At 44.2% G+C, this 24,463-nt stretch overlaps 1 protein-coding gene across 2 annotated transcripts in view; it reads right to left on the bottom strand.

The window, feature by feature from the left end:
• Positions 1-24,463, bottom strand: part of plxnb2b (plexin b2b) — a 182,727-nt gene that overhangs the window by 6,767 nt on the left and 151,497 nt on the right. For both annotated transcript variants that reach the window (XM_042301429.1, XM_042301428.1), the window contains 19 exons: positions 24,260-24,371; positions 23,968-24,069; positions 23,687-23,782; positions 23,213-23,300; positions 22,246-22,424; positions 21,716-21,864; positions 21,399-21,510; positions 20,690-20,826; positions 20,265-20,447; positions 17,972-18,080; positions 16,799-17,008; positions 14,340-14,525; positions 13,947-14,080; positions 13,414-13,514; positions 11,131-11,360; positions 10,595-10,776; positions 9,754-9,820; positions 9,416-9,562; positions 84-240 (listed from right to left, as the gene is read on the bottom strand). In XM_042301429.1, the coding sequence (XP_042157363.1) occupies positions 84-240; positions 9,416-9,562; positions 9,754-9,820; positions 10,595-10,776; positions 11,131-11,360; positions 13,414-13,514; positions 13,947-14,080; positions 14,340-14,525; positions 16,799-17,008; positions 17,972-18,080; positions 20,265-20,447; positions 20,690-20,826; positions 21,399-21,510; positions 21,716-21,864; positions 22,246-22,424; positions 23,213-23,300; positions 23,687-23,782; positions 23,968-24,069; positions 24,260-24,371 (2,681 nt within the window). The remainder of the gene's footprint in view (positions 1-83; positions 241-9,415; positions 9,563-9,753; positions 9,821-10,594; positions 10,777-11,130; positions 11,361-13,413; positions 13,515-13,946; positions 14,081-14,339; positions 14,526-16,798; positions 17,009-17,971; positions 18,081-20,264; positions 20,448-20,689; positions 20,827-21,398; positions 21,511-21,715; positions 21,865-22,245; positions 22,425-23,212; positions 23,301-23,686; positions 23,783-23,967; positions 24,070-24,259; positions 24,372-24,463) is intronic.

Below are 24,463 nucleotides of genomic sequence, written 5' to 3'. Positions count from 1 at the left end.
TGGTGTTAATGTGTTCAAATGCAGTATCTTCACAACACATGGGTCGGGAATACTGAGTGTGGGTGTGTGCGTTCTCTTCTCACCCAGAGTGACGCTGTCCACCTTGGGTCTCTGAGAGTAGGGCAGGTTCCTGTACACCGCCTCGATGATCTTCTCCTTCACCTGGGACACCGTGTCGCAGTTCAACACCTTGACGGGCGTCACGTCTGGCCCCTCCCCGTGCACCAGCACCTGCAGAGTCTGAGACGAGTAACAGAGCCAAATGCATGAGGTGAGCCTGCAGTGGCAATGTTACCGTGGCAACTACTGTAGGCAGGTGGTAGTCTTTGACAGCTCACAGGTGCTGTCACCACGTTCTGGTCTGCCTAACGAGCAGCTGCCAGCAAGGGACTCACTCCCGTCATTCTGGCCAGGTGATCCAGCTCGCAGCTCAGACGGAATCCAAACAAACTGACGACTCGACAGGGAGACTACAGATTATACAACAGATTCTTTGTACTTGAAAAAAAAGTCTGTCGTAGAAAGACTATGTAATTACTTTGTGTCATTCTTCTTCAACTCAATGAGTCACGGGATGCTAGCTACCGCAACAGGATCAGTGATTGTGTATAATTTGATAATTGTCCTTGAAAATGGAACTATCACAGGATTTCTCTACTTAGGGTAGACAGCTGGGATCTAATTATCTGCTATTAGCAAAACACATTAGTTAAACACAGGTACTTCTGACTAAGGTAGCCTATATACAGTGAGTCAGAACATGAATTGCTACGGTGTAGGTAGCCTATATACAGTGAGTCAGAACTTGAATTGGTACAGTGTAGGTAGGCACAGTATAACGTGACATAAAGGGTCTTGAATTGGTACAGTGTAGGTACGGTAGGCACAGTATAACATGACATAAAGGGCCTTGAATTGGTACAGTGTAGGTAAGGTAGGCACAGTATAACGTGACATAAAGGGTCTTGACTTGGTACAGTGTAGGTAGGCACAGTATAACATGACATAAAGGGTCTTGAATTGGTACAGTGTAGGTACGGTAGGCACAGTATAACATGACATAAAGGGCCTTGAATTGGTACAGTGTAGGTATGGTAGGCACAGTATAACGTGACATAAAGGGTCTTGAATTGGTACAGTGTAGGTATGGTAGGCACAGTATAACATGACATAAAGGGTCTTGAATTGGTACAGTGTAGGTATGGTAGGCACAGTATAACGTGACATAAAGGGTCTTGAATTGGTACAGTGTAGGTAAGGTAGGCACAGTATAACGTGACATAAAGGGTCTTGACTTGGTACAGTGTAGGTAGGCACAGTATAACATGACATAAAGGGTCTTGAATTGGTACAGTGCAGGTAGGCACAGTATAACGTGACATAAAGGGTCTTGAATTGGTACAGTGTAGGTACGGTAGGCACAGTATAACATGACATAAAGGGCCTTGAATTGGTACAGTGTAGGTAAGGTAGGCACAGTATAACGTGACATAAAGGGTCTTGACTTGGTACAGTGTAGGTAGGCACAGTATAACGTGACATAAAGGGTCTTGAATTGGTACAGTGTAGGTAGGCACAGTATAACGTGACATAAAGGGTCTTGAATTGGTACAGTGTAGGTAGGCACAGCATAATGTGACATAAAGGGTCTTGAATTGGTACAGTGTAGGTACGGTAGGCACAGTATAACATGACATAAAGGGTCTTGAATTGGTACAGTGTAGGTAGGCACAGTATAACGTGACATAAAGGGTCTTGAATTGGTACAGTGTAGGTAGGCACAGTATAACGTGACATAAAGGGTCTTGAATTGGTACAGTGTAGGTATGGTAGGCACAGTATAACGTGACATAAAGGGTCTTGAATTGGTACAGTGTAGGTACGGTAGGCACAGTATAACGTGACATAAAGGGTCTTGAATTGGTACAGTGTAGGTAGGCACAGTATAACATGACATAAAGGGTCTTGAATTGGTACAGTGTAGGTAGGCACAGTATAACGTGACAAAAAGGGTCTTAAATTGGTACAGTGTAGGTAGGCACAGTATAACGTGACATAAAGGGTCTTGAATTGGTACAGTGTAGGTAGGCACAGTATAACGTGACATAAAGGGTCTTGAATTGGTACAGTGTAGGTAGGCACAGTATAACGTGACATAAAGGGTCTTGAATTGGTACAGTGTAGGTAAGGTAGGCACAGTATAACGTGACATAAAGGGTCTTGAATTGGTACATTGTAGGTAGGCACAGTATAACGTGACATAAAGGGTCTTGAATTGGTACAGTGTAGGTAGGCACAGTATAACGTGACATAAAGGGTCTTGAATTGGTACAGTGTAGGTAGGCACAGCATAATGTGACATAAAGGGTCTTGAATTGGTACAGTGTAGGTACGGTAGGCACAGTATAACATGACATAAAGGGTCTTGAATTGGTACAGTGTAGGTAGGCACAGTATAACGTGACATAAAGGGTCTTGAATTGGTACAGGGTAGGTAGGCACAGTATAACGTGACATAAAGGGTCTTGAATTGGTACAGTGTAGGTATGGTAGGCACAGTATAACGTGACATAAAGGGTCTTGAATTGGTACAGTGTAGGTACGGTAGGCACAGTATAACGTGACATAAAGGGTCTTGAATTGGTACAGTGTAGGTAGGCACAGTATAACATGACATAAAGGGTCTTGAATTGGTACAGTGTAGGTAGGCACAGTATAACGTGACATAAAGGGTCTTGAATTGGTACAGTGCAGGTAGGCACAGTATAACGTGACATAAAGGGTCTTGAATTGGTACAGTGTAGGTAGGCACAGTATAACGTGACATAAAGGGTCTTAAATTGGTACAGTGTAGGTAGGCACAGTATAACGTGACATAAAGGGTCTTGAATTGGTACAGTGTAGGTAGGCACAGTATAACGTGACATAAAGGGTCTTAAATTGGTACAGTGTAGGTAGGCACAGTATAACGTGACATAAAGGGTCTTGAATTGGTACAGTGTAAGTAGGCACAGTATAACGTGACATAAAGGGTCTTGAATTGGTACAGTGTAGGTAGGCACAGTATAACGTGACATAAAGGGTCTTGAATTGGTACAGTGTAGGTAAGGTAGGCACAGTATAACGTGACATAAAGGGTCTTGAATTGGTACAGTGTAGGTAGGCACAGTATAACGTGACATAAAGGGTCTTGAATTGGTACAGTGTAGGTAGGCACAGCATAATGTGACATAAAGGGTCTTGAATTGGTACAGTGTAGGTACGGTAGGCACAGTATAACATGACATAAAGGGTCTTGAATTGGTACAGTGTAGGTAGGCACAGTATAAGGTGACATAAAGGGTCTTGAATTGGTACAGTGTAGGTAAGGTAGGCACAGTATAACGTGACATAAAGGGTCTTGAATTGGTACAGTGTAGGTACGGTAGGCACAGTATAACGTGACATAAAGGGTCTTGACTTGGTACAGTGTAGGTACGGTAGGCACAGTATAACGTGACATAAAGGGTCTTGAATTGGTACAGTGCAGGTAGGCACAGTATAACGTGACATAAAGGGTCTTGAATTGGTACAGTGTAGGTACGGTAGGCACAGTATAACGTGACATAAAGGGTCTTGAATTGGTACAGTGTAGATACGGTAGGCACAGTATAACGTGACATAAAGGGTCTTGAATTGGTAGTGTAGGTAGGCACAGTATAACGTGACATAAAGGGTCTTGAATTGGTACAGTATAGGTACGGTAGGCACAGTATAACATGACATAAAGGGTCTTGAATTGGTACAGTGTAGGTAGGCACAGTATAACGTGACATAAAGGGTCTTGAATTGGTACAGTGCAGGTAGGCACAGTATAACGTGACATAAAGGGTCTTGAATTCGTACAGTGTAGGTAGGCACAGTATAACGTGACATAAAGGGTCTTGAATTGGTAAAGTGCAGGTAGGCACAGTATAACGTGACATAAAGGGTCTTGAATTGGTACAGTGTAGGTAGGCACAGTATAACGTGACATAAAGGGTCTTGAATTGGTACAGTGTAGGTACGGTAGGCACAGTATAACGTGACATAAAGGGTCTTGAATTGGTACAGTGTAGGTAGGCACAGTATAACATGACATAAAGGGTCTTGAATTGGTACAGTGTAGGTAGGCACAGTATAACGTGACATAAAGGGTCTTGAATTGGTACAGTGTAGGTAGGCACAGTATAACGTGACATAAAGGGTCTTGAATTGGTACAGTGTAGGTAGGCACAGTATAACGTGACATAAAGGGTCTTGAATTGGTACAGTGTAGGTAGGCACAGTATAACGTGACATAAAGGGTCTTGAATTGGTACAGTGTAGGTACGGTAGGCACAGTATAACATGACATAAAGGGTCTTGAATTGGTACAGTGTAGGTAGGCACAGTATAACGTGACATAAAGGGTCTTGAATTGGTACAGTGTAGGTAGGCACAGTATAACGTGACATAAAGGGTCTTGGCTTGGTACAGTGTAGGTAGGCACAGTATAACGTGACATAAAGGGTCTTGAATTGGTACAGTGTAGGTACGGTAGGCACAGTATAACGTGACATAAAGGGTCTTGAATTGGTACAGTGTAGGTACGGTAGGCACAGTATAACGTGACATAAAGGGTCTTGAATTGGTACAGTGTAGGTACGGTAGGCACGGTAGGCACAGTATAACGTGACATAAAGGGTCTTGAATTGGTACAGTGTAGGTACGGTAGGCACAGTATAACGTGACATAAAGGGTCTTGAATTGGTACAGTGCAGGTAGGCACAGTATAACGTGACATAAAGGGTCTTGAATTGGTACAGTGTAGGTACGGTAGGCACAGTATAACGTGACATAAAGGGTCTTGAATTGGTACAGTGTAGGTACGGTAGGCACAGTATAACGTGACATAAAGGGTCTTGAATTGGTAGAGTGTAGGTACGGTAGGCACAGTATAACGTGACATAAAGGGTCTTGAATTGGTACAGTGCAGGTAGGCACAGTATAACGTGACATAAAGGGTCTTGAATTGGTACAGTGTAGGTACGGTAGGCACAGTATAACGTGACATAAAGGGTCTTGAATTGGTACAGTGTAGATACGGTAGGCACAGTATAACGTGACATAAAGGGTCTTGAATTGGTAGTGTAGGTAGGCACAGTATAACGTGACATAAAGGGTCTTGAATTGGTACAGTATAGGTACGGTAGGCACAGTATAACATGACATAAAGGGTCTTGAATTGGTACAGTGTAGGTAGGCACAGTATAACGTGACATAAAGGGTCTTGAATTGGTACAGTGCAGGTAGGCACAGTATAACGTGACATAAAGGGTCTTGAATTCGTACAGTGTAGGTAGGCACAGTATAACGTGACATAAAGGGTCTTGAATTGGTAAAGTGCAGGTAGGCACAGTATAACGTGACATAAAGGGTCTTGAATTGGTACAGTGTAGGTAGGCACAGTATAACGTGACATAAAGGGTCTTGAATTGGTACAGTGTAGGTACGGTAGGCACAGTATAACGTGACATAAAGGGTCTTGAATTGGTACAGTGTAGGTAGGCACAGTATAACATGACATAAAGGGTCTTGAATTGGTACAGTGTAGGTAGGCACAGTATAACGTGACATAAAGGGTCTTGAATTGGTACAGTGTAGGTAGGCACAGTATAACGTGACATAAAGGGTCTTGAATTGGTACAGTGTAGGTAGGCACAGTATAACATGACATAAAGGGTCTTGAATTGGTACAGTGTAGGTAGGCACAGTATAACGTGACATAAAGGGTCTTGAATTGGTACAGTGTAGGTACGGTAGGCACAGTATAACATGACATAAAGGGTCTTGAATTGGTACAGTGTAGGTAGGCACAGTATAACGTGACATAAAGGGTCTTGAATTGGTACAGTGTAGGTAGGCACAGTATAACGTGACATAAAGGGTCTTGGCTTGGTACAGTGTAGGTAGGCACAGTATAACGTGACATAAAGGGTCTTGAATTGGTACAGTGTAGGTACGGTAGGCACAGTATAACGTGTCATAAAGGGTCTTGAATTGGTACAGTGTAGGTACGGTAGGCACAGTATAACGTGACATAAAGGGTCTTGAATTGGTACAGTGTAGGTACGGTAGGCACGGTAGGCACAGTATAACGTGACATAAAGGGTCTTGAATTGGTACAGTGTAGGTACGGTAGGCACAGTATAACGTGACATAAAGGGTCTTGAATTGGTACAGTGCAGGTAGGCACAGTATAACGTGACATAAAGGGTCTTGAATTGGTACAGTGTAGGTACGGTAGGCACAGTATAACGTGACATAAAGGGTCTTGAATTGGTACAGTGTAGGTAGGCACAGTATAACGTGACATAAAGGGTCTTGAATTGGTACAGTGTAGGTACGGTAGGCACAGTATAACGTGACATAAAGGGTCTTGAATTGGTACAGTGTAGGTACGGTAGGCACAGTATAACATGACATAAAGGGTCTTGAATTGGTACAGTGTAGGTAGGCACAGTATAACGTGACATAAAGGGTCTTGAATTGGTACAGTGTAGGTAGGCACAGTATAACGTGACATAAAGGGTCTTGAATTGGTACAGTGTAGGTAGGCACAGTATAACGTGACATAAAGGGTCTTGAATTGGTACAGTGCAGGTAGGCACAGTATAACGTGACATAAAGGGTCTTGAATTGGTACAGTGTAGGTAGGCACAGTATAACGTGACATAAAGGGTCTTGAATTGGTACAGTGCAGGTAGGCACAGTATAACGTGACATAAAGGGTCTTGAATTGGTACAGTGTAGGTAGGCACAGTATAACGTGACATAAAGGGTCTTGAATTGGTACAGTGCAGGTAGGCACAGTATAACGTGACATAAAGGGTCTTGAATTGGTACAGTGCAGGTAGGCACAGTATAACGTGACATAAAGGGTCTTGAATTGGTACAGTGTAGGTATGGTAGGCACAGTATAACGTGACATAAAGGGCCTTGAATTGGTACAGTGCAGGTAGGCACAGTATAACGTGACATAAAGGGTCTTGAATTGGTACAGTGTAGGTAGGCACAGTATAACGTGACATAAAGGGTCTTGAATTGGTACAGTGCAGGTAGGCACAGTATAACGTGACATAAAGGGTCTTGAATTGGTACAGTGCAGGTAGGCACAGTATAACGTGACATAAAGGGTCTTGAATTGGTACAGTGCAGGTAGGCACAGTATAACGTGACATAAAGGGTCTTGAATTGGTACAGTGTAGGTAGGCACAGTATAACGTGACATAAAGGGTCTTGAATTGGTACAGTGCAGGTAGGCACAGTATAACGTGACATAAAGGGTCTTGAATTGGTACAGTGTAGGTACGGTAGGCACAGTATAACGTGACATAAAGGGTCTTGAATTGGTACAGTGTAGGTAGGCACAGTATAACGTGACATAAAGGGTCTTGACTTGGTACAGTGTAGGTAGGCACAGTATAACATGACATAAAGGGTCTTGAATTGTTACAGTGTAGGTAGGCACAGTATAACGTGACATAAAGGGTCTTGAATTGGTACAGTGTAGGTAGGCACAGTATAACGTGACATAAAGGGTCTTGAATTGGTACAGTGTAGGTACGGTAGGCACAGTGTAACGTGACATAAAGGGTCTTGAATTGGTACAGTGTAGGTACGGTAGGCACAGTATAACGTGACATAAAGGGTCTTGAATTGGTACAGTGTAGGTACGGTAGGCACAGTATAACGTGACATAAAGGGTCTTGAATTGGTACAGTGTAGGTACGGTAGGCACAGTATAACGTGACATAAAGGGTCTTGAATTGGTACAGTGTAGGTACGGTAGGCACAGTATAACGTGACATAAAGGGTCTTGAATTGGTACAGTGTAGGTAGGCACAGTATAACGTGACATAAAGGGTCTTGAATTGGTACAGTGTAGGTACGGTAGGCACAGTATAACGTGTCATAAAGGGTCTTGAATTGGTACAGTGTAGGTACGGTAGGCACAGTATAACGTGACATAAAGGGTCTTGAATTGGTACAGTGTAGGTACGGTAGGCACAGTATAACGTGACATAAAGGGTCTTGAATTGGTACAGTGTAGGTACGGTAGGCACCGTATAACGTGACATAAAGGGTCTTGAATTGGTACAGTGTAGGTACGGTAGGCACAGTATAACGTGACATAAAGGGTCTTGAATTGGTACAGTGTAGGTACGGTAGGCACAGTATAACGTGACATAAAGGGTCTTGAATTGGTACAGTGTAGGTAGGCACAGTATAACGTGACATAAAGGGTTTTGAATTGGTACAGTGTAGATACGGTAGGCACAGTATAACGTGACATAAAGGGTCTTGAATTGGTACAGTGTAGGTACGGTAGGCACAGTATAACATGACATAAAGGGTCTTGAATTGGTACAATGTGTAGGTAGGCACAGTATAACGTGACATAAAGGGTCTTGAATTGGTACAGTGTAGGTAGGCACAGTATAACGTGACATAAAGGGTCTTGAATTGGTACAGTGTAGGTACGGTAGGCACAGTATAACGTGACATAAAGGGTCTTAAATTGGTACAGTGTAGGTAGGCACAGTATAACGTGACATAAAGGGTCTTGAATTGGTACAGTGTAGGTAGGCACAGTATAACGTGACATAACGGGCCTTGAATTGGTACAGTGTAGGTAGGCACAGTATAACGTGACATAAAGGGTCTTGAATTGGTACAGTGTAGGTAGGCACAGTATAACGTGACATAAAGGGTCTTGAATTGGTACAGTGTAGGTAGGCACAGTATAACGTGACATAAAGGGTCTTGAATTGGTACAGTGTAGGTAGGCACAGTATAACGTGACATAAAGGGTCTTGAATTGGTACAGTGTAAGTAGGCACAGTATAACGTGACATAAAGGGTCTGGAATTGGTACAGTGTAGGTAGGCACAGTATAACGTGACATAAAGGGTCTTGAATTGGTACAGTGTAGGTAGGCACAGTATAACGTGACATAAAGGGCCTTGAATTGGTACAGTGTAAGTAGGCACAGTATAACGTGACATAAAGGGTCTTGAATTGGTACAGTGTAGGTAGGCACAGTATAACGTGACATAAAGGGTCTTGAATTGGTACAGTGTAGGTAGGCACAGTATAACGTGACATAAAGGGTCTTGAATTGGTACAGTGTAGGTAAGGTAGGCACAGTATAACGTGACATAAAGGGCCTTGAATTGGTACCGTGTAGACGCAGTATAAAAAAGATGAAAGGGTTCAGGGATGCGACACATAATTGCGATCAGGGCAGTCAGTGAAAAGGCAGTCAGAACAGACTCGGAAGAACACAATAGCAGTAGTAGCTGTTGTCAGGGCGGGATGGTGGTAACCGTGGTAACGGTGTGGCGTCACTCACCAGAACGCAGTACTCCACGTCGTCTCCCAGCAGGCCCGTGTCGTTCAGGGTGTACTTGGCCTTCTTCACTCTGGCGTCTACTGGACCTTTCTCGATCTGGTGCTTGATGGCTCGGAACAGTTTGTACAAGGGCTCCCCTGCAGAGTCCTGTTGACAACACAGGGGGTCAGATTGCAGTCAGAACACTCGCTACATTATTGCATCTCTGACACTCTTCACATGATATGAAATGTCCACAAAAATAATGTTTTTCGTTAACTCAGGAGGCTCCTTAACGCACACACACATACTAATGACATATCAGCAATATATTGAATGAAAGAGTGTCATGTCATCACCTTGAGGAACTGGTAAAGACAGATGGACATCCAATTACACAGCATCCTCTCCACAACGGTCTCCGACCTGCAGGACACGACAAAACACAGGGCTGAGTGACACATCTCAACATTTCTATTAGAGTCTCCGACCTACAGGACAAAACAAAAGAGTGACTGACACATCTCACAATACCAATAAAAAAAGCAACCTTTAGAATGAACTGCTGTAACCCCTCTCCATTCACAGGGCCTATTGTCAGGCATTAGCACATCCAATGAACAGTTATGTGTATGTGGAGGATGTTAGAACAATGGACCAATCAGCATAATTAGCTCCTCCATTGGAGATAATTACACATGTTGTACTGCAGCACAGCCACTCAAACACTGCCGAGCACAGTTGACAGTTGACATGACACAACCCCAGGTTCTGTTCCACTAGACAACCAGACTCTGTTCAGGATCTCCTTTCTGCTGTGAACTGGAGATGGCCACTGTCTCCAACGCTGGTGTTGTAGGCTAAAGCCACTGGCTGTTAGATGTGATGTTGGCTGCCATGGGAAACCAGAACATACGCTAGTAGAACTAAATCTACCGAAACTAAAGCCACCAAAGCTAAAGCTACCAGAGCTAAAGCTACCAAAACTTAAGCTACCAAAACTAAAGCCACCAAAGCTAAAGCTACCAAAACTAAATCGAGCGAAACTAAAGCCACCAAAGCTAAAGCTACCAAAGCTAAAGCTACCAAAACTAAATCTAGCGAAACTAAAGCTACAGCTTTCAAAACTAAAACTACCAAAACTTAAGCTACCAAAACTAAAGCAAACAGAACCTAAAGCTAGAGAGTAATACCCCTGACCTGCGCAACATGAGTTTGGGGTTCTTGCTGTCGACATAGTTCCCCATGAGCTCCAGCAGCAAGGTCCTCATGATGTCAGTGTAGTACTCCAGCTTCCCGTGCAGAGCCACCGTCAGCAGGGAGGCAAAGTACACCTTGGCCCGGGCATTGAAGTCTGGACGGCCCTCCAGAGTCTTGATGAACTACACACACAATGAAGATTGACAGAAGACCCAGTTAACGACAATCCAGTTGACATAAACTGTTGGTTAATCTTCCAACTTAAACAATGGAAGGGAGATCGCAATCATCCGAAATAGCCATCTCTCCAGGTCTCCTTTCCTTCATCTGCTCTAATATGAACAGATTGGACTGGTGCAGACATAACACATATACAGGCCACCAATATATCCAACAGGCATCCAACGCAGCTTTCACCTTTCATCGTTTTTTTTAGATCAGCGCAGATTAAGATCAGGGAAACAAGAAGAGAAAGCCTCTTTAGACTACTGAAATACAACCAGATATATTATTTGGCTAGGCTCAATGTGCCTTACGTTAATGAGGAAGGTCTTGGAGTTGAGCAGGTTGGAGAACTGGTTGAGGGCCTGGGCCACAATGGCCTTCCGTGCCTCAGGGATGTCCAGCTTGCCCGTGATCATCACATCATTGGCCCCGTCCTTGGAGGGCAGGAAGAAGACGCGGTCCGTGTAGGTCTTATAGTCCAGGAAGGGGATTCGCCCCTCGCTCAGGTCGTTGGTATGGTCCTCCATCTCTATCATCAGGTCTGACAGGGGAGAGACAAAGAAACATCTAAGTATTTTGCATATGTCCTCATCCTTAGACTTTTGAGCAAAATACAGTAAACATTTACTCCCTTACAAGAAAAATGTTGAGCTTAAATTTCACAAGCAAAAACATATTTCCCCACGTATTACATTTAGAGTTCACATGTTAACACCAGCTTTTCACATGTGAGGAGAATAACATGTCTTCACCTCATATGTGAAATGCAGTTTCACATGTTAGAAAACTCAAAATATTAAAATCTCACTTTCACATGTGGAATTGCAGATACACATGTGTGATTTAAACAATGTTATTCCTACACATTTTCTGTTGTAGTGGGAACAGTAACATGAGTAATCTCAAAACATTATACTTGAATGAAAATGTTTTTATATGTTTTTTTATGTTTAGCTCACAGAATATAATTTAAAAGCATGCATTAAGGTGTCTAATATAATAAACGTGGCAAAAATGAATGGAGACATTAATGAAATGTATTTCTATAGCTTTAGAAATACTTGTAACAATGGTTGGGGAGTGCCAAGATGGAGGCACGGTGGCTTCAAAACAGCACCCCTATCAGTCATCTAGTGTACAGTGAGATTTGTAAAGTATTCAGAACCCTTGACTTTTTCCACATTTTGTTAAGTTACAGCCTTATTCTAAAATGGATTCAATTGTCCCCCTCCCCTCATCAATCTACACACAATACCCCATAATGACAAAGCAAAAACAGGTTTTTAGAAATAGTTGCAAATGTATCAAATTAAAAATTTAAAAATATCACATTTACATAAGTATTCAGACCCTTTACTCAGTACTTTGTTGAAGCACTTATGGCAGCGATTACAGTCCTCAAGTCTTCTTGGGTATTACCCTACAAGCTTGGCACACCTGCATTTGGAGAGTTTCTCCCATTCTTCTCTGCAGATCCTCTCAAGCTCTGTCAGGTTGGATGGGGAGTGTCGCTGCACAGTTATTTTCAGGTCTCTCCAGAGATGTTTGATTGGGTCCAAGTCCGGGCTAAGGCTGGGCCACTCAATGACATTCAGAGACTCGTCCCGAAATCACACCTATGTCTTGGTTTTTGCTCTGACATGCACTGTCAACTGTGGGACCTTATATAGACAGGTTGGTGCCTTTCCAAATCATGTCCAATCAATTGACTTTACCACAGGTAGACTCCAATCAACTTGTAGAAACATCTCAAGGATGATCAACGGAAACAGGATGCACCTGAGCAAAATTTAGAGTCTCATAGCAAAGGGTCTGGAAAAAAATTGCAAAAAAACCAACTGTTTTCGCTTAGTCATTATGGGGTATTGCATGTAGATTGATGAGGGAAACAATAATTTAATCCATTTTAGAATCAGTCTGTAACGTAACAAAATGTGGAAAAGGGGAAGGGGTCTGAATACTTTCCGAATGCACTGTATAGATAAGTCATGGATCAGAACCCAAAATAAAATCTTGTTTTACTCCAATGTTTGTAAACAAAGTAAATGTAAACAACCACTGTATAGTCTAAGAACATGGTTAAAACTAAATGTTGATATGATGCATGGTCAGACCTTGTATCAACAGCGTAGTCTATGGATTTGAGAGTGGTTGCATTTCTCCAGCCCCATCCCTCAGCTTTTTACTGAAACTGTGGCGGGGAGAACACTCTGCCAATGTTTCAATTAAGGATTGCCGCTTTAAACACCTTCAATAGTGTAATAGTGTGTGAGTTACTTTTGTGCCATGAATATCAAGCAAAACTTCCCAGTAAACATGAAATAAAGAAAGCCATCCAAAAACCGAAAAACGGGAAAGCCCCAGGACCTAAAGGAACACCTCCAGAAGCCGTCAGACTCCGAGAAAGCAACCGAAGTGCTGAACCGACTCCTGGGACAGATTTGGATAAAGAAAAAGTGCCAAGCAGATGAATGTGTCGATGAAGAACTTCATATGAAGTAGAAGGAATGTATAATTATGTAAAATATTGTGTAATGAAGACCCTTGGTGGCCTTAGGCAGTTCTGCTTAACAGCTGTGGTTATAATGTAGTACCTGTGAACTCTTTCTTGCAGCGGTCTCGTACACTCTCCTCCAGATTCTCCAACTGGTGTTTCACCTTCTCATACTCTCTCTCAGCCTGCTGGCTCTTCCTCCTACGCGCACACACACATATTGCTATATTGTAATTATTTCGCCACTATGGCCTATTTATTGCCTTACGGGAGGTAAGTATTATCCTACCTCATTTGCACACACTGTATATACCTTTTCTATTGTATTATTGACTGTATGTTTGTTTATTCCATGTGTAACTCTGTTGTTGTTTGTGTCGCACTGCTTTGCTTTATCGTGGCCAGATCGCAGTAGTAAATGAGAACTTGTTCTCAACTGGCCTACCTGGTTACGCATGCACACGCACACACACACGCACACACACACACACACACACGTAACATTGTACATTTCTGTCAAGTGTGCATCATTCAGCTGGCTTGGCTCCGGGACACCAACTGAAGTTGTCGGCCACACATGCATGGAGAAAGGCGGTATGGTGTACTGTCCTGTATGCTGGTTGCGTAGCTTACCTGTAGCAGTAGACAGAAATGAGGATGATGAGTAGCATGGGGACGATGACTGCAGGGATGATTAAGAGAGATACCTCGTTCTTCCTCTCGTAGTGCACAGAGCCCACCACCCACTCTCCATTCCCAAACTTAATCTGAAACACACAGGTCACAGCAGGAGAGTTATCGTCAACACTGTAGATAGGAGAATGTCTTCAATACAATATTGGGAACTTTTAACATTACGTTTCCCTGACACCAAATGACTCTGAATCTATTTTGGCAGGCAGAATTTAATTACCCATCTTCAGGAAACTGCAGATAAATGAAAAGATAGCTAAGACAGATCAATGTACCTGTGTCGTCCAGTGTGTGTGTGTGTGTGTGTGTGTGTGTGTGTGTGTGTATTCTCACAAGCAGGTCCAATGGGTCGGAGCTGGTGTCTCTGCGTCTGCGGTGACGTTTGGAGAGGGCCCGGGGCTGGCTGGATGGGGGGTCCAGGAACAGCTTGTCATCTTGTAGGGTGTTGACAAAGTAGGGGATGTCCCCCACAAACGCCTGGGCCTCCTTGGCTGTCATGGCCTTGGAGAAGCCTCGGCCCTACCATGGAAACCGTAGAGAATGGAATTATTGTGTAGATCAAGATTAATAACTGCAAACAGGACTTTTTCCCAAAACATGTAACCTGAACTGGAAAACATGTAGCTGTACCCTAGTTGTACCTTCCAGTGCGTTTTGTAATGTCACAGCTGTCATGACTGTCCTGACCAGGTCAGGTTACAGGAGACCACAACCCTACAGATTATCTCTCAACACAACGCAAGTTTGAAGACAAAGAAATCCTTTTCTACCCAAGCTACGGATGAGTAGCTGTGTCTAAGCGGGTGAATTCAAGTCAAACCAACTAGCCTCCATCTCCCATCGAATCGTGGTATCTAAAGGGTTATATTCCTATGCTGTGAGTTCTGAGCTACAGAGCTGTCTGTCCTCAGAAGACCCCTTCCAGAGCAAAGGGTGAGGGAACAGACTCCTAAGTCCAAAAGGACACTGACATTAGGAGGACGATCAGGGAGGTGCGCCGGAGTAGTGCGTCATCGAACAGCTGAACGGTCCACGCAGAGAATCCTCTGAGATCATCCCCACGTAATTACATCATTATATTCTGACCCATAAGAGCGGCAGTTTGTGGCAAGGCTAGGGTTAGAATAAGCATAGCTGACAAATTTACCCAAATGTATATTTCTCTTGTGTACTTTCTTTTTTCTCTCTCTTTTGAAATCCCCATTGTGGGTAACACGCGCCATAGTGTGTTGGCCCATTGTACTGAGTTCTAATCAATAGCCTATAATGTGTTTTGTCTATATGTATCTTTTATCATAATTTTAGCTTTATAGTAAATAAATATTCAACTAAGATTGTTGTGGTATGAACTCATTGGTGAGACCCGGGTCCGTGCAGATTCACGGGCTATATGACGTTCAGAACGAGATTGGTAGAGGCAACTGGTTAATTAGCGGCTGTTGTAAAATCGATATTCTGATATTCTTTGAGTTAATTTGGGAAATAGAAACTCAATAAAAACTAGTTTTCCCATGGTGCCCCAGGTTAATGAGTTAATAATTGCTTGATTCAGTTAATCACGCAATTAGAAACTTTAATAATTCGATGAACAACAGTCGTCACATTAACTAATACAATATCACGACACAGCCTTACTCTAAAAATAATTCAATTGGGTATTTTTCCTCATCAATCTACACACAATACCCCATATCACATTTACATAAGTATTCAGACCCTTTACTCAGTACTTTGTTGAAGCACCATTGGCAGTGATTACAGCCTTGAGTCTTCTTGGTTATGATGCTATAAGCTTGGCACACCTGTATTTGGGAAGTTCCTCCCATTCTTCTCTGCAGATCCTCTCAAGATCAGGTTGGATGGGGAGTGTCGCTGCACAATTATTTTCAGGTCTCTCTGGAGATATTAGATTGGGTTCAAGTCCGGGCTCTGGCTGGGCCATTTAAGGACATTCAGAGACTTGTCCCGAAGCCACTCTAGCATTGTCCTGGCTGTGCGCTTAGGGTCGTTGTCCCGTTGGACAGGTGAACCTTCACCCTAGCCTGAGGTCCTAAGCGCTCTGGAGCAGGTTTTCATCAAGGATCGCTCTGTACCTGACTAGTCTCCCAGTTCCCTGCCATGGAAAAACATCCCCACCATATGATGCTGCCACCACCACGCTTCACCGTAGGGATGGTGCCAGGGTTCCTCCAGACGTGATGCTTGGTATTCAGGCCAAAGAGTTCAATCTTGGTTTCATCAGACCAGAGAATCTTATTTCTCATGGTCTGAGGGTCCTTTAGGTGCCTTTTGTCAAACTCCAAGTGGGCTGTCATGTGCCTTTAAATGAGGAGTGGCTTCCGTCTGGCCACTCTACCATAAAGGCCTGATTGGTGGAGTGCTGCAGAGATGGTTGTCCTTCTGGAAGGTTCTCCCATCTCCACAGAGGAACTCTGGAGCTCTGTCAGAGTGTCCATTTGTAGAAACATCTCAAGGATGCTCAATGGAAACAGGATGCACCTGAGCTCAATTTCGAGTCTTATAGCAAAGGGTCTGAATACGTATGTAAATAAGGTACCTGTTTTTACTTTGTCATTATGGGGTATTGCGTGTAGATTGATGAGGCAAATAATTAATTTAATCCATTTTAAAACAAGGCTGTAACGTTACAAAATGTGGAAAAAGTCAAGGGGTCTGTACACTTTATGAATGCACTGTATACTAGGTCAGCTCACATGGGCCAGGAAAAAAACTCCTGGCCCAAATCAAAACACAGTCTTTTCATTTCCTCATTTCGAGTGCAACATACTCACAGTGACAATGATGATGGAGGTCTCAGTGATGATCTTCTTGGTGAGGGGGTTGAAGGCAGGGTTGGGGTGGTAGTCGAAGGGCTTGAGCTCCCTCACCCAGTTGTCCAGCTGGATGAAGGTCCTGAACACCTGGGTCTCAGAGGACCTGTTGACGGCAGGGGACAGGAACCGGAGAACCGTGTCGTTCTTATTCAGAGCCTCCTGGAGGTACTGGGGGACGATGAGAGGAGCAGGAGAGGAGGAGAGGTGAGACCCACAGAATTAAAAAGATGCCATGTGCTTATTTTGTTTAGGGTGAGACCGCCCTGGATTCCATACTGCTCCTGTACATATACAGAGGTGAAAAACAACATAATGGCTTTAGTCTTTAACCATCACACTATGCACATTCCAAGACACATACATTTTAGAACCACTATGGGCCTACATTAAATGTTGAGCTTGAATTTGTATTGATTCAGGATCTGCCAAAGCAGCAGCTACTCTTCCTGGGGTCCAGCAACATGAAGGGTAGTTGTATACAGTTCAGAACGGCCAGAATATACCGAATATTACCATGGAAAGATTGTGATTTCAACCACACGAGGTCTTTAATAAGTCAACTTTACCAGCCACCAGTTTGTGGGGTTTCCCCTAAGACCCCAGCCTCAAGTCCCTGCCACCCAGGGAGAGAGGGAGAGGAGCAGAACAGATCAAAGCTGCTTAACCACATCATCAGCTGGAACCTTAATTCCTCTATTCAATATAGACTCTAAATGAAATGCATAAAATTGCTGCTTATCCCGCCCAAGGCATCAGGGGGCAGGAGTCTGCGTCTGCAAAGCCCCTACAGTAGCTCTGGGTGGACTGTGTGACATTAAGTCAAACTCGCTTGATTATTTCTGGAGGAATCAGAGCTTTTTTTGATGCAATCTTCCAGGTTTAAGGAATTATGGTCTATAATGAGGCAGTAATGCAGGCCTATGGCATCTTTCTTCCTGATCACTGAAAGTTAGTTTATGGGGAGTAATTTAACCGTCCATATGTGGTTGCGACAGAGGGGTGGTTTAGGATTTAGATTTAGGGCTGAGGTTTGATTGACATATAACCTGATATACTGCCAGCGGTGGAGAGATAGTGAAACAGAGAGGCAGAGAAAGAGAACGAGAGAGAAAGAGAGAGATGAATCCATACCTCAGTAGGAGTCATGCCGGACCACTCGTCTGCCGAGGCCTGGACCCTCATAATGGCGTTCTGGATGAGGTCAAACCCGGATCCTGTCACCACGATGGTCCTTCCACCACTGAAACAACATCACCGGAAACAAAGGGGTGAAATTAATGGTTTCAACCCATGGAGGGGATCACATTCACATTTCATCCAACAGAAGAGATATCACATTAAATCCATTTTATCTCATTTCTACCAGCATTCCTGTGTAACCAGAGGAGAAAAACTCGAGACCACCTTTAACCCAGACACAGAGACGAGTACAAAGCTCTCCCTCGACCTCCATTTGGCAAATCTGACCATAATTCTATCCTCCTGATTCCTGCTTACAAGCAAAAACTAAAGCAGGAAGTACAAGTGACTCTGTCAATACGGAAGTGGTCAGATGACGCAGATGCTATGCTACAGGACTGTTTTGCTAGCACAGACTGGAATATGTTCCGGGATTCATCCAATGGCATTGAGGAGCATACCACCTCAGTCACCGGCTTAATCAACTCTCTCTTCATCAGCACTCTTCAATAAGTGCATCGACGATGTCGTCTCCACAGTGACCGTACCATTGCAACCAGAAGCAATGGATTATAGGCAACATCCGCACCGAGCTAAAGGCTATAGCTACCTCTTTCAAGGAGCGGGACACTAAAACGGACACATATAATAAATCCTGCTGTGGCAAACAGGCAAAGCGTTAATACAGGACTAAGATTGAATCCTACTACACCGGCTCAGACTCTCGTCGGATGTTGCAGGGCTTGAAAAATATTATAAAGGGAAACCCAGCCGCGAGCTGCCCAGTGACGCGAGCCTACCAGACGAGCTAAATGCCTTTTATGCTTGCTTCGAGGCAAGCAACACTGAAGCATGCATGAGAGCACCAGCTGTTCCGGGCGACTGTGTGATCACGCTCTCCGTAGCCGATGTGAGCAAGACCTTTAAACAGGTCAACATTCAAAAGGTGTGGGGCCAGACAAATTACCAGGATGTGTACTCAAAGCATGCACAGACCAACTGGCAAGTGTCTTCATTGACATTTTCAAACTCTCCCTGATCGAGTCTGTAATACCTACATGTTTCAAACAGACCATCATAGTCCCTGTGCCTGATCACCGACAACGATGAGACAGCCTATAGGGAGGAAGTCAAAGAATTGGCAGTTTGGTGCCAGGACAACAACCTCTCCCTCAATGTGAGAATAACAAAAGAGATGATCATTGCCTATAGGAAAAGGAGGGCCAAACAGACCCCCATTAACATCGACGAGGCTGAAGTGGAGCGGGTCGAGAGTTTCAAGTTCCTTGGTGTCCACAACAAACTATCATGGTCCAAACACACCAAGACAGTTGTGAAGAGGGCATGACAACACCTTTTCCCCCCCAGGAGACTGAAAAGATTTGGCATGGGTCCCCAGATCCTCAGAAAGTTCTACAGCTGCACTGCCTGGTATGGCAACTGCTCGGCATCTGACCGTAAGTTGTTACAGAGGGTACATCACTGGGGCCAAGCTTCCTGACATCCCAGACCTCTATACCAGGTGGTGTCAGAGGAAGGCCCAAAAAATTATCAAAGACTCCAGTCACTCAAGTCATAGACTGTTCTCTCTGTTACCGCACGGCAAGCAGTACCAAGTCTTTGACCGAAAAGCTCCTTAACAGCTTCTACCCCCAAGCTATAACACAACTGAGACATTAATCAAATTGCCACCCGGACTATTAATATTGTTTTTACACTGCTGCTACTCGCTGATATTATCTACACATCGTTACTTTACAAATTACCTCAACTAATCTGTACCCCCTGTATAGCGCCTCACTATTGTTATTCTTATGTCATTTTCTTGTGTTACTTGTTATTCTAATTTTTTTTTTAACTTCAGTTAATTTAGTCAATATTTTCTTAACTCTATTTCTTGAACTGCATTGTTGGTTAAGGGCGTGTAAGCAAGAATTTCATGGTAAGGTCTACACATTTAACCGTCCATATGTGGTGGAAGGACCATCGGTGGATGGGACAAATTCTGACTTGACATTGATTTGATTTGACATTGATGCTACAAACTGTTGTCAGGAGAGGGAGCCAGGTGTGTTGGAAATTGAATGCCATTTAACTACACTAGGGAAGCTTTCATTGTCTTACGACAGGTGGCATCATTCTAACGCATCACGTCTCAGTGCAGATGGAGTTGTCTTGCTAGTTGATGTGAGACAAAGTGGACGCCTCTATAATAGCTTCTTGTCTCTAGAGGTCTGATACTCACCACACAAAGCTTCCCTTGGGGTGGTGGTCCAGGATAGTGGGGTTCTCCCAGAACTGGAAGGCTGTGGGGACGGCCGTGGTGGTGCTCTTCCCATACTTTACCGTGACCATGAGCAGGTCAGAGGGGACCTTGTCTGCCCGGTACTCTCCCATCCTGCAGGTGATGTTTGCACCGAAAGTCTCCCTGCAGACAAGGACACAGCCAGGGACATAGTCAGCCAGGGACACAGACCACTCAGAACTAGGGGTCAACAGGGGTCACGGTGCACAGGAGACATGGCAGAACCATGACAGCTAGGTAATTACTGGGCTTTCTTGTTAAAGAAAATCATGGCCAAGAAGGTCTTTTTCATGAAGGTCTTTTTCAATACATCAACCCTGCTTGCTAGATCTGTACACACTTTCCCAGGATGCAGCAGTACTTACACAGTGCACACCACCCCGCCGACGGTGACGCTGACGTCCTCCCTGGTGGCTGTGTCCAGGTTGGAGCCAGAGATGGTGATGACCATGCCCCCGGCCTTGGAGCCCTTGTCGGGGTGAACCGAGCTGGCTATGGGGTCCTGGAGGATCATGTAAGAAAACACGCCCTGTCATCCTATTCATGTCTCATTTCTTCCCCTCACAAGGCTTTCAAAATGCACACACACACACACACACACACACCCAACCCCACACGCATTTCCTTCAATTTGCTGAGTAAACAGTTAGGCGGAGCGGTCCCCTGTGGGGAAGCTTTAGCCGTGTGAGATATAAAGAAAGACAGTCAAATTGCTCCAGCGTACCCTGTTAAGGCACCAGAGGAAATGGAAGCGGCGTATCGCACATTCTAAAATAATACACACAACTATAATATACAAAACTCAATTCCGTCTTATCGTTCTGGGCATTACCTGCCAGTGTAATGTGGCAGTACCAGAGTAGCTTATTCACAGAACATTATTACACTTAAATGTCATGCCCTTCATGCGTACTGATAAAGGGGCTCTTTAATACAGCGTCTGCATAGCTGGGAAATTGAAAATAAAACAATGGCGATAACATAACCAAATCGGGTAGACACTTCATGAGTCCGCCCTCCCATCCAGAAGTGTAGGACTGTGATTGAAGTGAAGACATGCGGTAGGTTAGCTACCCGGTATGTGAAGAAAACGGAGGACGTTCCTCTCTTCCCTCCCTCCAGCTCCACCTCCACCGGCCCCCAGTTGGTGCTCAGCGGGTCCAAGGGGCCGATCTCGCACACCACACTAGAGACCCGGGAGGAAGGAAGACATTTGAGGGCTCGTGTACATTTGGGTAGCCCACAGTATACGACAGAACACACAACGCGCCATGGTACAACCACTTCTGTCGCCCATCTACACACACTCAGAGGCTGCGGGTGTGTCCCGTGGAGCGCTGGTCTAAAGCAGTACACTATAAAGGGAATAGGGGGCCATTTGGTGTGTTTACCTGGTGGAGACAGCGTATCGGTCCTCCTGGTGTATGCAGGGGACCCCCACCACACTGACGGCCTTGATGTCATCCTTGTGGATGCCCAGGTTGGAGCCCTTGATGGTGACAGAGATGCCCCCCTTCACGGGTCCGTAGCGAGGGATGATCTGAGAGGGGGATTGGGGAACAGGTTTAAGATGGCAGGCTTAGAGGTTACTATGCAGTACCCGGACGCTTTTGGATGAAAGTGTACACAGTCGTTTGCAGAGTAGCACCTTGAAATAAGACACAAACTCGTGCAGAATGCGACCCCGCAGTCTGTGAAAGACTGTGTTCGGGACTGTAGCCCAGCCTTTAGAATTGACAATTGATCAGAGGCGCCCCTTTCGCGTGTGGGCATTCGACAGCCATTGAACAGACCTCATTGTCAGTAGCTACTGGGGGATGAAATAAGACCAATCATCGAAGTGAACATCAAAATGTCTAGTCAGTCGGTGATAATCAATAGTCGATTTTGTTGCAGGTTCAAAGACAGGTGTGTTACTCACGTCAGTGATCTGTGGGTCAGGGCACTCGGTGTCCTGCGGGTCCTCTGTGGCCTGGTCAATACACAGCTTCTCATAGACGCACGACTTTCTCTTGGCGCACCACACGCAACTGTACTTAGGAGCAGCGTTCTTACACAGGCTGCAATCCTCCCGGCCCAGTGAGCAGTTATATAGGGTCACTGTGAAGGAAGAGGAGAGCTGTAGGATACTAGGGACTATTCTGTCATTTCATTTGCATGACACTGGGCCATCAGTAGTACAACGATGGTTTTGGACTAATTCACTTAGACGATGGCAAAGAGTATGTCGGTAAATGTGTCAATGTATTAATGTTTCACTTTGGCAAATAAGGCTTCCCATATTGTCGTTTATGTCCACATAGTCCTTTGGGATGTTGTAAACAGCAGTGGTGTAAAGTTTTTAAGTACAAATTCGTTTTTTGGGGGGTATCTGTACTTTACTTCAGTGTTTATATTTTTGACAGCTTCTACTTTTACTTCACTTACGTTCCTAAAGAAAATAATGTACTTTTTACTGCATACATTTTCCCTGACACCCAAAAGTACTAGTTACATATTGAATGCTTAGCAATACAGGAAAATGGTCAAGAGAACATCCCTGGTCATCTACTGCCTCTGATCTGGCAGACTCACTAAACACACATGCTTCATTTGTAAATTATGTTATAAATTAAATCAATTATTATAAATTATTTAAAAAACTAGAAAAATGTGCTGTCTGGTTTGTTTAATATAATGAATGTGAAATGATTTATGCTTTTACTTTTGATACTTAAGTATATTTAAAACCAAATACTTCTCGATTTTTTACTCAAGTAGTATTTTACTGGGTGACTTTCACTTTTACTTGAGTCATTTTCTATTAAGGCATCTTTACTTTTACGAGGACAATTGGGTACTTTTCCACCTCGGGTCAACACGGTTGCATATTTGCATGTACCACTTACCATTCAGCGTGCTGTCTATCTTCCTGCCCGTCTCTTTGTCCTTCACGTAGAACAGAACGTTGGTTTCCTGTGACTTGTCGAAGGAAAACTAGAGACGGGAACACAAACGACCTATTAATCCAGTGATTAATGACACATCTCCAAAATATGCCAGAGAAAAGTTATCTTCGTGACTTATACACATCGGCAACCATTCAGAAACAGCAGAAGATGTCGGAATAAGTACCGTTTCAAAGACGTTTTCCAATCACAGAAAACGCACAGTTTGAGGATATAAACAACAAAATAACTGTGGGGTTTTTGTCCATGGGGGGGTGCTATAATATCAAACTGACTGACACAAACCAGGTAAAGTGACCATACATTACAACATCCCAACCAAGCAACACCTTATGAACCCTTCACCCCATCAAGACAGAGTGAAGTGAAAGCTACTATTGACAAGGTGTGGGTCAATAAGCAGTACTGACGCACATTAAAACCGCTGAAACTGTAGAAAGGCCCGTCTTCAGACCTGACGTCCTCCTTCAAGCTCCTCATCAGCTCCGTGCCGATGGTGAATGTCCGGTCCTGCAGAGGAGGAGAGGGTTAGTTGTGTACATGCTCAGGAACAAAAGGGTTCAACTCAACGCGACTATCGTCGGATTCACCACTAACTAGTGCCCGCTGTTCTTCTGAACTTCCATAGATTCTAGGAGTGTCTAAATGTAAACCTAATATAACAGCGATATCAAATATTTAAACATGTCATTTACCTGGTACACATCCAGATTGATGCCCTCGAAGCTGATGGTGGTTTTGAGCCCAACAGGAATGAGCACAGGGTCAGGGTTTTCAAACTGGGGACACTTCGCTCCCTAAACAGAGACGAAAATGAAATGCCAATTTCAGAGATGAACATGTCAGAGCAATTGCATTTTTGAACTTCAGCAGACAAACTCTCATCCAGACGGATCACTTGTCAGCTCTCTGACGGATCTGTTGACATGCCATGCAAAGGCTCTAACGAACCGTAATGCATTTGAACCCGTTTAACGGAGCACCTACCTGTCTGTGTTTGATGATCTGAGGGCCCGACACTGTACCATCCACGTCCTGGCAGGTGTGGTCCTGTGTGTTCCACTGGCAGCCCCATGGACTGGCCACACACGACATACACCTAGGACACACGCCCACAGCCCGGGAGGCGCACTCAATTAAAAAAACTGTGACAGTATTCCTGTAGCTGTACCCATGTTGTTGATGGTAAAC

Source organism: Oncorhynchus tshawytscha, linkage group LG19 (genome assembly GCF_018296145.1).
Source record: "Oncorhynchus tshawytscha isolate Ot180627B linkage group LG19, Otsh_v2.0, whole genome shotgun sequence".
NCBI lineage: Eukaryota > Metazoa > Chordata > Actinopteri > Salmoniformes > Salmonidae > Oncorhynchus > Oncorhynchus tshawytscha.
This window is presented reverse-complemented; position numbering and strand designations above follow the sequence as displayed.